The following is a 15,908-nucleotide window of genomic DNA, read 5'->3' as shown; positions in this document are numbered from 1 at the left end:
TAAGGTATAATATTACTAATATAAAAGAAGTAATAGACAAATTATAGTAACATTCAAGCTTCATTTAACCAGATTTCCCTTTTATTTTTAATATATATACTAATAGATTAAAATAAGTCTAGTAAGTTGATAGTGTAGAAATTATATATCGCTAACTTTGTAGAACAGTCTAGAGTCTTTATACTCCATGACATACAGCCCTGAAGCAATAACACCCCAAGTTGACGCAAAAATTGTTCGAACTTCGAAATCATCTTGACACACCAGCTTCGGCATCCACCGCTATGTCAGCACCTCGCGATCCCGATCATAGCCATAAAGCTAGTAATGACACGGGCACTCTTCCTTAGAAAATCCGCTCCAAGCCTGGTTTTGAAGGATTTCTTCTTCCAGCAACAGAAGACGAGATGTGGAGTGCGGGAAGGTTCGGGACAATCGTCATTATTAATGGCAGCTCTCACCGATGTGACGCTCTGATCATAGAGCAATCGGGAGTACGAGCACTTGAGTTGGATCAACTTTCCAAGGATCAAGTTCTATCTAGAGCCAAAGAAGTACAATCTTTTGAGCCTCTCGGATGGCTTCGGGATGTTATTGTCAGCTTGGCCTTACCAAGCTTCTAGTGGGCGGCGGTGAAGCCTGCCAACATATGTGGTGAATTCCGACGGGACCCCTTATTCGCTTCACTCTTCACGCAGCAAGATATCACACAAGCCCTGGCTTCAGGACAGCTCTAGACAGGGTGTTTTCGTCGGACAATTCATCTATCAAGACTATTCTACATAACCGCCAACAGCAGTACTAGCCGATAGCAGCAGAGTCATGCGCCCTTGCAGGCAGTCACACACAAGCTCTTAGCCTGGCTTGGGCTATGGTCCGTGGAGGGAAAATCATCATTCTTGACTAGCTCAAAAGCAGGTAAGCTTGCTTTCTTCCGGAATATTTATATTTGCTTTGGAAGTAGATAAAAAATGAAAGTCTTGCCGGGACTTGAGCTGACTACATTGAAGAGTGTTTCTAACTACCAGAAATTGTGGGCAAGTATGATTTAAGAAATACAGCGTGCCTTGGGTTATCACTACAGTAACAGTCTTTCACTGCATCCACTTCTTCACCTTTCTCAGTCGATCCTTCGCCTCCTCCAACACACCATCCTCTTTGCATATCGCGAATCGCAACCAGTTCTCCACGCTTTGCTGGTTTTGCGGCGTATAGAACTCACTCGGTGGGATGGCAGCCAATCCGAGCTCCATGATGAGGAAATAAGCCAGCTTGAAATCTCGAGGTCGGGTTCTTATATTCTCGGCGTAAGGATAGCCCTCGGGCAGGTTGACTTTGGCAAAGTTGACCATGACAAAGTATCCTCCTTCTGGCTTTGAGTAAGGCAGTCCGAGCTCGTCGCAGACTTGGCAGAATCGGTCGATCTTGCCCAACATGCTCTGTCGAGACTTGTTCCAGAAGTCGTGCTTTTCGGCGTCGTTGAACCCCACGGCGCACGCCTCTTGCAGTGGACTTGGCGAGGTGTAGCAGATGCGTGTATGGGCCGCGGCGACGTATTTGATCAGATGAGGAGGGCCGATGAGGAAGCCAACGCGCCAGCCGGTTGCGTAGAAGGTCTTGCCTGCACTACAGACGGTGAGAGTGAGATTGTAGACTTCGGGGGATAAACCAGCTGTGCGCGTCATTGGTGCGTAATATAAGCTGTCGTAGACCTCATCACTCAATATCAATATATTGTGGCGAATGGCCAGTTGTGTGATCGACTGAAGCTCGCGCTGGGTAAATACCTTGCCGACGGGATTGTGAGGTGTGTTGATAATGATCATCCTGGTCCGTCCATTGATGGTCGCTCTAAGGCTCTCCATGTCGAGTTGCCAGTCACCGGCAGAGGTTGTTTCCGAACTACCCTGGACTGGAGGATGCAGAGGGACATAACGTACAACTCCGCCAGCCATCTCAACATTGCTGATGTATTGATCAAAAAAAGGCTCAAAGACAATGACCTCATCGCCTTGCTCGACAAAGGCCATCAACGCGCTCAGGATACCCTCGTTGGCGCCCGTAGTGATTGTTACTTCTGTTTCGGCATCGATTTGCCTTCCCAGACGTTTTGAGTAGTTTTCTGCGATGGCCCTTTTCAAGCTAGGCTTGCCTTTAGTCGGAGCATACTGGTTGCAGTCTACTCGCAGGAGCGCATCCCTGGCCGCATCGATGATGAACTCTGGAGGATTGTATCCGAAGAATCCCTGTCCCATGTTGACTATGGGCTGAACGGAAGACTTAGCTGCAGCCTCGTTGATCATCGACCAGACATCCTGCGTCTCCGTTGCCACCCGCCGAGCTGGGCGAGGTTTGAATATGCTAGACATGGCGAGTGACCCCATGGAAACGAGTTGAGATCTCTAGAGGCGTTTCGGGTTGGATCCTGGTTCTATTATCAAAATCTAACTTGGCAACTTGGGTTGTCCAATGATGATAAGTTAGAATAAATTCGATATCCCCTGGTAACGTACGAGTAATTTCTATAGTGAATAGTAGTTGTGGTGGTAGGATCTGGTTTGAAGAACGGATATAAATAGCTTAAATTAGTGATAAGACTTAGAGAACTGTGCCATTGATTTAGCGTCGGATGGGGGACTCGAAGTGGTCGGCTATGGGCATTTGGGCTAAATTTAGGAAGCCTGAAAATCGGGCAGATAGTCAACAGTAGTCCACAGATATGAAGTCTTGATGTAGGCGAAACATGATTGGTATTTCGGGGTCAATTTACGATTCAGATTTCGACCACGGATTACTAGTGACAGAGTGGCGCTTGATAAGATTCCTCAGCCTCATTAGACAGGCACGAACAATAGCCGAGCTCGGCAAATTCAGTGCGTCCTCGATCGAGAATAAATCGATTTAGGCGAGGAACAAGATTTCATTGCCTTCAACCCCACTAATCTGGTAAATCAATCTCAATGCGCTCAGATAAGGAAGCGATTGTGTCGGCTCGTGTTTCGAAGTAGTTCTAACAGATCAACGCGTCTCTCGTGGTATCTTTGCATTGAGAAAGCGGCCTTGAGCGCGGCATGGGCTCTGCGATAGTTCTCCCCTTGCTCGCACATGGTCTCGTACCGCTCCATGATCCAGGTCCGATGCAGGGCATCATCCGTCTCCAAAGCCGTGACAAACAGTGGCCATGCGAGGGCAGTCATGTCAGCTTTTCCCTCGTCAGCGTAGGTTTGGTGGCCAATGTTTAATATCCGACTCAGCGCGGCTCTCTGTCGGCTGTCAAGCAGCGCATCGCCCCTTACGATGCGGAAGTAGCATAACACAGCCGCGTGGTAATGTGCACAGATTATTCTAGTATTGACGACGAACGTGCGGTGCGGTCCAGATGGAACTACATGCAGGGTATGAGCAATGTCAAGGAACTCGGCGTAACGATCGGTCGTCGCGTTAAGTAGCTGTGCGACTTGGCGACGGGACTCCTCAAAGACCAACTCATCGCTTTCCCTCAGCGCCACAAGCCGTGATAGTAGGAATCTTATTTGGCCGGTGTTTCCGTAGAGATAAAACAGAGGCCGGCTGTGAACATCCTCAAGTAGCAGCTCGTGGGGAAGTTCACGATCAAAGTTATCACTGTAGGCACGATTCGCACGCTTCTGAAGAGCATCAAACCCACGAATTAGAGATCGTGCGTAATCTTCGTTCGGGTCAGCCAAAACCTCTCCGAGTAGCTCATTGAAGAAACCCCCAAATCCATTTAGAGCAGCGGCTCCGTCCTTGTAAGAAATCCAGACCACGATGCGTGAAGCAAAGTCAGAGATGGTCCAATTTTTGCTATGGACCGTGGGGCTTTGCAAACCATACTCCTGCGTAGGGCTCCAGATATGGCTGTCATCGTCTTCGACCATGTCTCGCAATTTATGTATTCGACCTTGAAGGATAGACCCTGCGCCTTTGAGGTGTGCACTCAGCCCCGAACCGGAACCATCTCCAAATCGTTGTTCGTATTCGAGCATTAGCCATAACGTTGCCAGAATAAGATCTAGCTCCCCAATTTGACCTGTATCCTCTGCTGCAGCAATAACGAGCAACCGCAGTGAGGCTCCATAGTGCTCGGCTGCTCGGACTCTGCGTGCGTGCTCCGTGGATGCATCAAGTTCACATTTCTGACGATCGAGAATACAAGATTGCTGAGCACCTAGAGCGCATATCATGTGGAGGACCATTGGACTGTGTATCGCGAGCTTCCACATTGTCGCGAGGACTGTAGTTTCAGGCTGTTTCCGGTCAATAGAAGGAGCTAGAACGAAACGGAAGCAGTGTATTGCCTCAGTATCAGATGCCTGAAGGATCTCGGCACATATTGCTGAGACTTCTGAGGCCGGTTCAAAGGCGACACCACTTGGTGGTGTCTCAAAGTTCGATGGCTCTCCCACGGGTGTATTGCTCTGCGAGGCTTGCAGAGGAGATACTTCCGGTGGCCTATTGGGCGAGAACTGATGGTTTGTACCATGAGCTGAACCAGGTGAACCGGGAGCTGTCCTCTCCGCAGCTGTGGGGTGCACAGCATTGCCCGGGGGTTCTCCATCACTGGAAGAGCGCTGTGGCTGTCGACGTGGCAATGTCTGCTCTCGTAGGGACCCTTGATTACCCCGCGTGTAGGGTTTTCGAGCCCGGGACTCGTAATCACACGACCGGTGCAGACGAACGCACCGGCGGCACTGCGGCCGGGTTTCATCACACTTTACTTTCTTTTCCCGACATGTCCAGCATCCCGCTCTTGATCTCAGAGGCTGACGTCGGGCAGGTTCCTTATCCGGGGATGGGCGCCCATCCGAGGTGCTCGACGGCGACAATACCGACTGCATGTTATGTTTCGCGCTAAGCCGATCCGCAAATATCCCTTTGCCGAGTTATTAGGAAATTGTCATCGACGCAAATCTAGAGATTCTGGTTGTTGCAACGATTAGAAATAACCGGTAGCCGAGGGGCTCTGCTCGTGCGTATCTCTGACTTGATCCACACCTTAGATAAGCGCAGATCTAGAACAAGAGTTCCAGGCTAGCTCAAGATAATCAACTCGATAGCACGGAAGATAGGTTCATCGTGTCAAGCGGAAGCGGCATGTTTTGATCCGCTGGCTCCGATATCTTCACCCGTGGATCCGGATAATTTACCGTAGAATGAATGAATTCCATTGAAGTAGGTGTTTGGCAGGACATGTGACTGACTCAGTGCCCGCAGCCCCCTATCGGCTTGATACTTCAGTTCTTTCAGTATCAATTGAGACGAAGTAACAGTCCCGCTTCCTTCGCCGCGGACAATGTAAAGTCTGTTTCTGCGAATGTCAAGCTGTAGCCGAGCTTTAAGGACCAGATTCAGGAGGCTGAAAGACGGCCTCGATCCCATGTCTAGAGTGAGATGCGCGACTAACAACATGACTGTCACCAGGGCGAAAAATGAAGGAACAATTTACTATAAGTCAGAACAGATTTTGAAATTGAGGCTGGACTTTATTCTGACAACGTATTGCGACCCCTGCGCCCACTTGACGAATCTCCACGGGCTATCAAATGACCCTACAGCTGGTACCTAAAGTCCTTGTTTTCCTTCTCCGTGATATCTTCAAGGCCATGGCTAACACCGGGGCGGCCATAATTGGCATCCCTTTGTGCATTCTCACGTGCTAGCATGAATCTTGTCGCTTCACAGACACCAACAGCGATAGCGAAGCAGATCATGATACCAGTGAAAGACTGATTGTACCCCGGGGCGTATTTCCTGTAGACAAAAGGTTAGAAAGGATTGAGCTTCCAGAGTCTTCAATAACTCTCAAGAGGCGGCGAAAACTTACGCGCTAAAGAGCAGCGGTCCGATGATGTTCCCAAGACACCAAGCCACAAAGATCCCAGCTGCCACCACTGTCTTTTTGGTGTATCCAGCAAAGTTGCATGTTCCAAAGGCGATAACCTGGACATAGCACGAACCAAAGAACGTGACGAGGTAGACGCCTGCAATTCTTCCCCCTGTGTTTTCGCGGGGCAATTTCCATAAGAGACAACACCCTATGATGACAGGGATACATGCAACACTATAGATGCGGTGTCTCATGTTCTGGAATCGTCGCCCTAGCCATCCTGACCCGATGATTGTGATGAATGCCATGGCGCCTAGAGGGACGTTAAGTAGCAGAGTATGGAAGACATTGAAGCCCATGCCTTTAAAAACCAAAGATGCAAATGTGTTGGAAGCACCGCTCGCTGTGCTGCACAGCATGGAGAGGATGAAAACAGACCAGAACTGGTAGCTTTTCAATGTGTCCCAGATTTGCCGAGGTGACAGCTTCGTATTCTCAAAGCCAGTATTGTTCCTCCGAAGCCGAAGAATGGCCAATGCACGTTCCTCCTCACTGAGATGTTTTGCTGTAGCCGGCGAATCAGGGAAGAAGGCCCAGATGACGAAGGACCAAGCAACGGTGAAGAGACCGGCGAATAGGTACATGGCTTTCCAGCCGGCAAGATGTCCATGAATGCTGCCGAGCCCATAGTTGATGAGTGGAGAGATCAGATTAACACCGCCGCTGCAGGAATACCATAAGCCAGACCGGAGAACCTGCTCTTCGTTTGTATACCATTTCGATGTCACGAGCATGAATACAGGGGAGACACCGGATTCGATGAGCCCCAGAAAGAAACGATTTGTCATGAATCCCTCATACGAGGAACATCCCACCGTCGACGCAACGACAGCTCCCCAGACGAAGCAGATGGCCGCGCAGACCTTGGCGGTGGGTAGTTTCTGGCCCAGCAGGGTGATCTAAGAGCACATTCATGTCAGGGTTCTCTTGTTGGATATTGCCAGGTCGCCTGGTGACAGTAGTGGTGAACGCTGGGGACAACTTACAGGATAGCAACCGAGAATGAAGCCACAGTAGAAAATGAGAGTTGTGTTGGAATATCGAAGACCCTCCATCAGGTCCAAGTCTTCCCTCAAGCCAAAGATGGCTGCATGGCCGATGATTGCCTTATCATAGTATTGGAGTGCATAGGTTGCACACATCTAGATAACCCTGTGTAAGTCTCATGTTCTGGCAGCCGCGTTCTCGTGCGTCTTTTGGTCAAGAAAGACCATAGCCACGCAGGAGTGGATTAAAGCGGGAGAGACCTACCAAGGGCATCAGGAGCCAGTCAATCTTCCTGACTAGCTTTTTTTCAGCGACAGCGTCTATCTCATCTCCTTCGTGGGCTGCGGCTAGCTTCAGAGCCGTAGTATAAGTGTTGACACTCTCCGAGTAGCCATCGTGTACACTGATCTGTTCAGAAGGCGTCGCAGCCGCCTTCTTCTGATCTCCAGAGTCCGTTGTTTGTGTAGGTGCCATAGCTTTATTCAAAGACAGCGATGATAATTGTGCTGATCATCAGAATTCACACTCGTGTAATGCTTTGTTATTTGAATGATCCATTCACCTCAGGACAGCCTGGCTTATCTCCGCAGGTGAAGTAGAGTTTCCAACATTCACGATAACGCCTAAGTTAGTCGAGAACCTAGGGGCCAGATCCGCCCTGTTGGGAATTGTGGCGTACCCTTTCTTGGATACTGACACCAATGAGCGATTAAACCGGCCGGCTAATCTTATCACCAAGCTCGGCTATATCATGTGTTGATGGATGCGGGACATCCTTATCATGTTCTCCATTATCCCCTATCAGTCGGCAGCTACGCTACAACCTTGGCGGTGATTAGCCGAGTCAAGACAAAGAAAGGTAAGTTATCCCGTTGGGGCTGGTGTGAGCAATTGATACGCCAGCGTTCTCATCAGAGCTGGAGCCATCCGACAACTAAATTCTGTGCAGATCCCGTTATGCTTTTCAACCTCCATCTTCACTTTGGGACGAGTTGATCCTGGATACGCGCAGACTCAAGCATGTTGTTGTCCAGGTTCCAAAGCAACGTCTCTCCGGTGTTCGGGAGTCAGCGTCTGGCAACATTACAATTCTTCAAGAGGCCAAGTCATTCGTCACTGGTGCAAAAGTCGCGTCCATTTGCTTCACAAGCGAGCCAGCGCAGCCGCCATGAGAACAAACTTAGCCTCATAGGAGGCGTCTCTCTGGTTGTCACAAGCTTCGCGGTCGGCGCAGCATTTTTGGAGGTCCAATCAACCACGACGCAGCAACCGCAGAGTCCTAAATATGCCAGTCACGACGAGATGCTTCAAGCGGCAGAGGAAATCACAGGCTTCCTGGGCGATGACGCTGTAACGTACGATGCAGAGGTCTTGGAACATCATGGACATTCGGACTGGAGCACGGCGAACTCCTGCGAAAGAGCGATCGCTGTGGTTTACCCTCGCTCAACCGAAGAGGTCTCGACAATCGCCCGAATTTGCAGTAAATACAGGGTGCCGATGATTCCATTCGGCGCCGGCTCAAGCGTTGAGGGCAACTTTGCTCAGCCTTATTCTGGGCTTTGCATTGATATGTCCTACATGGACCAAGTCATTGCCTTTCACCCGGAGGATATGGATATCGTTGTGCAGCCGGGCGTCAACTGGATGGATCTCAATTCCCAAATCGCCTCGTCAGGATTGTTCGCGCCAATGGATCCATCTCCTACCGCCTCTGTTGGAGGAATGGTCTCGACCAATTGCTCCGGTACCAACGCCATGCGTTATGGCACTATGAAAGACTGGGTTCTCAACCTGACGGTCGTGCTTCCAGACGGTTCTGTAATTAAGACGCGGAGGAGGCCTCGCAAAACATCAGCCGGCTTCAATCTGACCTCTCTCTTTGTGGGATCTGAAGGAACCCTTGGGATCGTCACGGAGGTGACGCTCAAGCTCGCGCCAATTCCAGAAGATACGAGCGTCGCAGTGGTGTCCTTTCCAAGCATCAAAGCGGCATCAGCTGCTGCATCGGCCTTGATACGGTCTTCGGGGGTCCAACTCGCAGCGCTTGAGATCTTAGACGATGTACAGATGCGGGTTCTCAACAAGCACGGGAGTGCAGTCGTGAAGAAGCGGAAATGGGCAGAGAAACCGACCTTGTTTCTAAAATTCTCTGGTTGCGCAGAGGCTGTCAGGGGCGACGTCAAGCGTGTGTCTCAATTTATCAAACCGTTCACAAGCGACTCTTTTCAAGTAGCTCGGACCAAACAAGAGGAGCATGACCTTTGGTTAGCCAGGAAAGAAGCTCTCTTCACAATGGTGAGCATTCGCCCGCCAGGGACCCGACTATGGTCCACCGATGTCGCGGTGCCGCTGTCTCGTCTTGCAGAGATCATAGATGTCTCAAAGCAGGACTGCAGTCAACTTGGAATCTTTGCCAGTGTTGTCGGCCATGTGGGCGATGGCAATTTTCACGTCGCCATGTTCTACGATCCCCAGGATGCTGAGCAGAGTGCCAAAGTTGGCAAAGCAGTCAAGATCATGATGAGGAGGGCGCTAGAAATGGAGGGCACGGTGTCTGGAGAGCACGCCATTGGAATTGGGAAGAAGGAGTGCTTGATGGACGAGCTTGGCCCGGCCACCATTGGATTGATGCAAACACTCAAGAAAGCCGTCGATCCGAATTGGTTAATGAACCCAGGCAAGGTCTTCGATCCACCGTCCAACCTCTATGTATAATACCACCCGGTCGAGATCATATTAAAGAGAAGCCAAGTGTTTGGATATAATTAATTGCCTGAGGATTCTGCAATCCAATGAGATCTCGAGTTGGGAGGCGATGTATCTCTTGTACGATTGGATAGGGTTTACTATGACTCTTCAACTATTTGTTGCTGAAGAATCGACTTTTATTGACTCTGTGTAGAACCTATTCGCCTTTGATGTCCCCCGAAGCACGTAACTCTTCTTCGAAGGATTTTGTAGCCAGTCAAATCGGCGGGGATGTTAGTTCTTTTCTGCATTGAGATAACTAAGATGATAATATTATCTTAATCAAGCTGAGAGTAGTAAACTCGTGCGGTTGTATCCGGGTAATCTCATCGCTTTTCCTAGAATGAAGAAACTAACATGTACTAACTTACGCTGAGGTTGTGATTGGACAACGATGACGCTTAGCAATATTCTCAGCGAGGCTTATGCGTTATTTAATTCATTCTTACTCGCTGATCTGACATCTCGATCCTCCACTTTATCAGATATGAATAAACTCAGCGTCATAATTGAAGTCGCTATCAAAACGAATAAGTAATGATAAGAAGACTACGCCATGGTGCTCGGGGTAATAAGAAAGTCACCACGGGATGCTTGACATGCAAGTAAGGAGGCCCCACCATACGCCATGGCAACATCTCGCTAATTCAGCAGTAGAAGCAGGCATAAGAAGTGTGACGAGGCCAGACCAGCTTGCTCACCCTGTATCAGAGCGGGATGGAAATGTGACTTCGCCTCGTCAGCTCCCCTCGGGGCACCGCGGTACACGGCGACTCCTCTCATTTGTAGCCTGCGATACCCTTCTACCAAGCCTTTACTGGCTGGGGAGTATCAGCACATGGAGTACTTTCGAGTCGTGTGCGCTGGTGAATTTTCTCTATTTTTTGAAATCGCCGAGTGGGAAGACGTAATCCTCCAGGGCACTCTCACTGAACCAGCATTGCATCATGCGGCCTTATCAATCGGAGCTTTGGCTAGCAGGCGTTACCATCCTAACGTGTGGCAAAGCACCCCAGCGCTAGTCTTTTCAATACGACATTATAGCATGGCCATCCTGGATCTCCAAGCTCGACTTGATGGATCTCCCCGAAGTATGGAGATTGCTGTCTTGGCGAGCGTTCTCTTCAGTTACATAGAATTTCTTCTGGATATCGATAGTCGGATCGAGATGCATATGCAGGCAGGCTGTTCCATGCTTGAGAAACTCCCCAGGAGGCCAGATATAATACCTGCACCTTTTAATGAGGCCGGATCGAATCTTGAGGTCGACAGTTCATCTACGAAGTATCATCTACTTACTCGTGCTATGTATCAGCTTACAACTCAAATGACGTCTTTGCGGCAATTTGATTGAATAATAACAGTTCGTTAATAGTTAATTCTTAAAGAAATACCGATTCATTGGGTCTACTATACCTGACCACAAAGGCTTCATACAAAATACTCCAAGATATAAGGTCAGCAATTACTTACTGGTCTAGCTTTCTACCATTGGTCAACGACGCATACATGAATGTGGAACACCGTAACCAATCGCAGTCTTCAAAGCGTAACTTTCGTGTTTTGATTCGATGACCAAACCCCAAGCCAGACAGAAAAGTTGCATCACTAACCTCAATCGGCAAAAAGTGTCATAATCCCATTGTTTTCCCTGCTACGCCACTGCTGACAGCTTGGTAGGTAAGATACTCCCTCTGCAGTTAAACAAAACTAGGAACCTGTGAATGCCGAGCGTTTCGGTCTTTTGCTAGAGGGGATTGGGATATAAATATATGCATATGAACGCGTCTGATTTTCAACATTCCAATCCTTCGTTCTTCACTTCCAAGACCGTACATATATAAGCCCAGCAGTTTCAACCTTACCATCACTACACGCTCATCACACGGCAATTTACAGCCTGCCCAATAACTAGAATCAACCATGGTTTTCTCCCACTCAACCCATACTACAAACCGCGCACTCACCTACTCTTACATTCATATCCAGCCCCAACTCCCAAATACTCGATACCTTCTCTTCCTACATGGCTTCCCCTCTACCTCGTATCACTGGCACCATCAGATTTCTTTTTTCAAAGCGAAGGGCTATGGCGTCATAGCACCAGACCTACTTGGCTTCGGGGAGACCTCAAAACCGACTGAGTTGGAGATGTACAAAGGTGAGGACATGGCTAATGATATTGTTGAAATTTTGATATCAGAGCGCGTTGAAAAGTTGGTCGGCGTGGCACATGACTGGTATGTTAAGCTCATTTTCCTTTCTGGTCATCGCATTCAAATCACTCTAAATGAATAGAGGACTGTAACGATGCTGAACCTTCATCTTCCAGGGGCTGTTTCCTTCTGTCGCGACTTGCAAATTATCATCCCGATCGCTTTTCAGGCTATGTGTACATCGACCACGGATACATGCCCCCTGGTCGTAGTCTCACTACCGCTGTTGTACAACACATCAATAGATCAGTGGAAGCAAAACTCGGGTTCTCGATCCTTGGGTACTTCCTTTTATTCGATGACGACGATGCTCCTGGACTTCTAGATCAACATGTAAGTTCCTTCCAAAGCTATTGGCTTTTGACTTGCTAAGCTATTGGAAAAACTGCAGTCCGAATCGGTAGAGTCCCTATACTTTAGTACCGACGAACAGATCACCAAGAAATACAAGGGAGCTCTGGGGGGTTTACGCTCTTGGTTGACTGATGGCAAGACTACCAAGTTGCCAGCATATTTGACATCAGAGGTAGAAGTTCGACTCACGATGTGATGTCACATGAAAATTAACGTGCATGGAATAGGATCATAAACATTATGAACACGCCTTCTCAAAGGAGAAAGGTGGCTATGGACCTGCAATAAACTGGTATAGAGCTGGTCTGCGCAACATTAACGAAGAAGATGAGCAAGGTGTGTCATTCCCCTCCATGAGTAGTATCTCCTCCTCTTCTCTGCATCTCCCGATACTTGGAGATTACTCTCTGGCACCTCCGCTTCCATATTTTACTAATACCAAATTAGAAATCACAACGGCTGCCCATATCCTAACGCACCCAACGCTATTAATCGCGTCCACGAACGTCATTACTGCCGCAATGAATATCCCGCAGCAAATGCACCCATTCGTGCCCGATCTAACAGTCGAGCAAATTACTGGTGGACATTGGCTGCAGCTAGAGAAGCCAGATGAGGTGAATGAAATTCTGGATAAGTTTGTAGAGAAGGTTGGAAACTGACTGAATCGACTGATCAACCATTGGAAGAGAGCTTGAGATTGACAGACCTTAAGACCTTAACATCTTTTGCAATCCGATAACGTTTTTTGAGAGAGGGTTCTATAGTAGCTTAGTATTTTATCTACTTTATGTGCCACTCGCGCCTCGGGACTGCAGGAGCTCGAATTCACGTAGTCTCAACAGCTGTGGCCAAATCTACAGATAGATTTTGAGGTCCCTTTTAGCATTTTATCAAGGTCTGTGATGCTGATTTGACATGGACGGATATAGAGTCGTGAAGCAGCCCACAATTCTCGAAGTGCGCACCGACTCTCATGTCCTTACCCTCATGGACCTCGGTTGAGAAACTCGTAAGGGCATGTATGTCTGACGAATCAGAGTTGGCTCTGACCGAGCTGGAACGGCAGGATCCGAGGATTCGTAGATCCGCGGGAAGAAGTCCGAAAAGCAGCGCCGTGTTAGACGGCCAGCCGTACATGGTCCTATCGACAGGGAAGGAAATATGAATGGGGAACCTTGGTGATCAGTGCTTTGTTTGGGAATTAATCGAGGGAATAGAACCCCGCGCTCTGTGTTTTCAGCTAGTGCTGACTCTGCTGATGCTACCCCAGTCCTATGATGATGTCTATGGTTGGTGAAGTGAAAAGTCTAAAATGTTAAGTTCAAGCTTAAATGGCACTTTTTAATCTAGTTTATCCACTTTCATTATCTATGTCTGTTTTGTCAAAAGAATCTGTTGACTTGTTAAAGCGAAAGTAATTGTAAAAGCCATGGCGATAAACCAGAGCGGCTGACATAGCTTTATATCATCACCAGAGAGGAACATTAATTTAATCAAACCGCAGATAGTCCCCGAGCCGGCAAACCTTAACCGTAATAATCCGCAACACGAGACAGAAAAGGATTGGAATGTAATGAAGGATTTTAGACTACGTCATCACGTACCATGTCTCTCTTGTTGAAATGCCGCCGTGCCAAGCAAACGCGCTGAGAAACAAGCTCTTTCCATGCGCTATGCCCTGGGGACCAGCTCTCGGGCCCTCGCACCAGCCCACTAAGGTAGGCGAGCAGAAGCGTGACAGACACTGTGTCTGGGCTGCTAAGCAGTCCAGACAACCTCGTTTCAAACAAAGCCGCTACCCGCCCATGACGGCATTACCATATGGCAAGACTCGACTTTGCCTGTGGCCGAGAGGATTGCCTCCGTTGACTTTCGGACCAGCTGCGTACTCACAAAAGCATGTATGCAAGGAAAACACATGACCTCTGAACGACAAGCTGCTGCCCGTTATAAACCTTATCACCTCAATCACCTTGCATGAGCTATATTCACTTAATCCTGACCTCTATTGTGTTGCAATGAAGGATTGCTGACAGGAAGTCGGCAAGTTATCGTCTCTTGGCATTAAAGCCTGTACTAAGAAATCGGGAAATGAGGCAATTCTCCGATGATGCAGCTGGATATCGAGATCAAGCGCTGCACTGTACTTTGGCAGCCAATAGAGACTCAACATCACGTCTAGGGAGCGGGCCGTAGGACTGCCAAGGATCTCGATGGCGAATGTGGGCACTTAGCTCCATGTAGATCTCACCCACTTATAGCTATGCAGGTCTAACCTTACACTTAGTTGCAGTCTGATTACTATAGAAGATTAGTTTGTGAGATATCACAGCATGACCAGTCTACTTCTTGAATCGTGTGTCATGAGAACCGTGGAAGGATTCGCTATGCTGCCTTAGTCCGTTTGAGGCCGAATGCGGGTTGAAGCAGGTTAATCACGCTGCTCCTACAGCTCTCGAAGGACCGGTACAGTGATATCTGAGGGACTATAAATATCTGTTGATTTCCCACTGCTTTCACTTGCTCAGCAAACATTCCAATCAACTTATCCCGAAGTCAAAGAAACAAGAACTTCTGAACCATCTTTTACCTCCAACACCTACGATGATCTCAGTAAGCCCTGGAATCGGCCATGTCACAAGTAAGGAGAGACTAATGATATCAGCTCCGATCCTCTTTGGCGCTCCTCGCCCTTCCAGCTCTAGCTGCAGCAGGCAATGTCTGTCTCGGAGTCTTTGCTGTAGCTGGTCTCGGCGATGCGCCCCCTGACGTATACTACGTCGCCTTTGCCGCAGGATCCCCATGTGACGAAAGCCGGTCGGCCAGTCTGACCGACACCCTGAACGAGAATTGGTGCTCCATTGCCAACCGCGCCCCTCAATTCGACATGTGCGGCAGCACGGCCACCATCTTCAATGCTGGAGAGCCTATTGGCGATGATGCAGACTTCAATGACTGTGGGGCAAAGTTGAGCATCAATGGAGAGGAGTTTGATGGCGAGGTTCTTGAGGAGCTTGCGGAGGATAACCCTTGCAGTGCTACATGCAACAATGGTATTGCTTTCGGTAATATTGGTGGTTTGAGACACTATGTCGACGTACCTATGTGCGACTAATTCCCTGGGGGCTTGCTTAGATGATGCTAAGATAGGGCTTCATTAGATTGAAGATGACTATTCAAGATCACGATTGCCTTACTCTAAAAATATGTATGTAGCGATTGAGTGTATTGCGATTAGTGGAATTTTTCTATAACGAGCGGCGATTGAGACAGTGCCAGACTGTAGCCTGCTTTTATGTTCGACGCTGGATCTAGCTGAATACGCGATTTTGCAATTCGGAGGATGATTGAGCAAGCGTTGGGAACACACTACCTTTATCCTCAAATAACGAGCCAGTCTAGACAAGTGGCCCGGTGAAGAGTTTGCGTCCACAATTTGATAGAAACACAGTGATTCTTGTCGCTGTCAAGACATGAGAGTACGGGTCAATAATAACAATCTCGCTATTTAAATCCAACGTAAGAATAATCTACCTTATGCTGAAGCCACCAAGATGCCTCTGTAGATAATAGAACGGGCCCCATACTAGTCGGTCTCCTAACCTTGTCCATTATCCGTTTGCCATTAGAGTTTAAATTCTGTCTTTCCTTCCTCTCTACCAAGTCTTCAGGCTATTCTTTCAGGAACG

At 48.5% G+C, this 15,908-nt stretch overlaps 7 protein-coding genes across 7 annotated transcripts; 4 read left to right on the top strand and 3 right to left on the bottom strand.

Annotated features, from left to right (window-relative positions):
* Positions 1 to 1,094: 1,094 nt before the first annotated feature.
* Positions 1,095 to 2,369, bottom strand: FPRO_14608 (uncharacterized protein; the record flags this gene model as incomplete). The annotated part of the gene is made up of 1 exon (XM_031219653.1): positions 1,095 to 2,369. The coding sequence occupies one exon, from the start codon at positions 2,367 to 2,369 to the stop codon at positions 1,095 to 1,097; it is 1,275 nt and encodes a 424-aa protein (XP_031085390.1).
* A 597-nt stretch (positions 2,370 to 2,966) lies between these two features.
* On the bottom strand, positions 2,967 to 4,859 carry FPRO_14607 (uncharacterized protein; the record flags this gene model as incomplete). The annotated part of the gene is made up of 1 exon (XM_031219652.1): positions 2,967 to 4,859. The coding sequence occupies one exon, from the start codon at positions 4,857 to 4,859 to the stop codon at positions 2,967 to 2,969; it is 1,893 nt and encodes a 630-aa protein (XP_031085389.1).
* Positions 4,860 to 5,570: 711 nt separating this feature from the next.
* On the bottom strand, positions 5,571 to 7,369 carry FPRO_14606 (uncharacterized protein; the record flags this gene model as incomplete). Its single annotated transcript, XM_031219651.1, has 4 exons — positions 5,571 to 5,772; positions 5,846 to 6,807; positions 6,895 to 7,050; positions 7,160 to 7,369. 4 exons carry the CDS (start codon positions 7,367 to 7,369, stop codon positions 5,571 to 5,573), a joined length of 1,530 nt encoding a protein of 509 aa, XP_031085388.1.
* An 828-nt stretch (positions 7,370 to 8,197) lies between these two features.
* Positions 8,198 to 9,613, top strand: FPRO_14605 (putative D-lactate dehydrogenase (cytochrome); the record flags this gene model as incomplete). The annotated part of the gene is made up of 1 exon (XM_031219650.1): positions 8,198 to 9,613. One exon carries the CDS (start codon positions 8,198 to 8,200, stop codon positions 9,611 to 9,613), a length of 1,416 nt encoding a protein of 471 aa, XP_031085387.1.
* Positions 9,614 to 10,484: 871 nt separating this feature from the next.
* Positions 10,485 to 11,000, top strand: FPRO_14604 (uncharacterized protein; the record flags this gene model as incomplete). Its single annotated transcript, XM_031219649.1, has 1 exon — positions 10,485 to 11,000. One exon carries the CDS (start codon positions 10,485 to 10,487, stop codon positions 10,998 to 11,000), a length of 516 nt encoding a protein of 171 aa, XP_031085386.1.
* A 569-nt stretch (positions 11,001 to 11,569) lies between these two features.
* FPRO_14603 (uncharacterized protein) lies at positions 11,570 to 12,878 on the top strand (the record flags this gene model as incomplete). Its single annotated transcript, XM_031219647.1, has 5 exons — positions 11,570 to 11,886; positions 11,979 to 12,195; positions 12,254 to 12,388; positions 12,444 to 12,552; positions 12,664 to 12,878. The coding sequence occupies 5 exons, from the start codon at positions 11,570 to 11,572 to the stop codon at positions 12,876 to 12,878; spliced, it is 993 nt and encodes a 330-aa protein (XP_031085385.1).
* A 1,945-nt stretch (positions 12,879 to 14,823) lies between these two features.
* On the top strand, positions 14,824 to 15,334 carry FPRO_14602 (uncharacterized protein; the record flags this gene model as incomplete). The annotated part of the gene is made up of 2 exons (XM_031219646.1): positions 14,824 to 14,832; positions 14,885 to 15,334. The coding sequence occupies 2 exons, from the start codon at positions 14,824 to 14,826 to the stop codon at positions 15,332 to 15,334; spliced, it is 459 nt and encodes a 152-aa protein (XP_031085384.1).
* Between the last annotated feature and the right edge of the window lie 574 nt (positions 15,335 to 15,908).

Source organism: Fusarium proliferatum, assembly GCF_900067095.1.
Source record: "Fusarium proliferatum ET1 genome assembly, contig: FPRO_scaffold008, whole genome shotgun sequence".
NCBI lineage: Eukaryota > Fungi > Ascomycota > Sordariomycetes > Hypocreales > Nectriaceae > Fusarium > Fusarium proliferatum.
The sequence above is the reverse complement of the archived record's forward strand: the minus strand, read 5'-3'. Positions and strand labels throughout refer to the sequence as shown.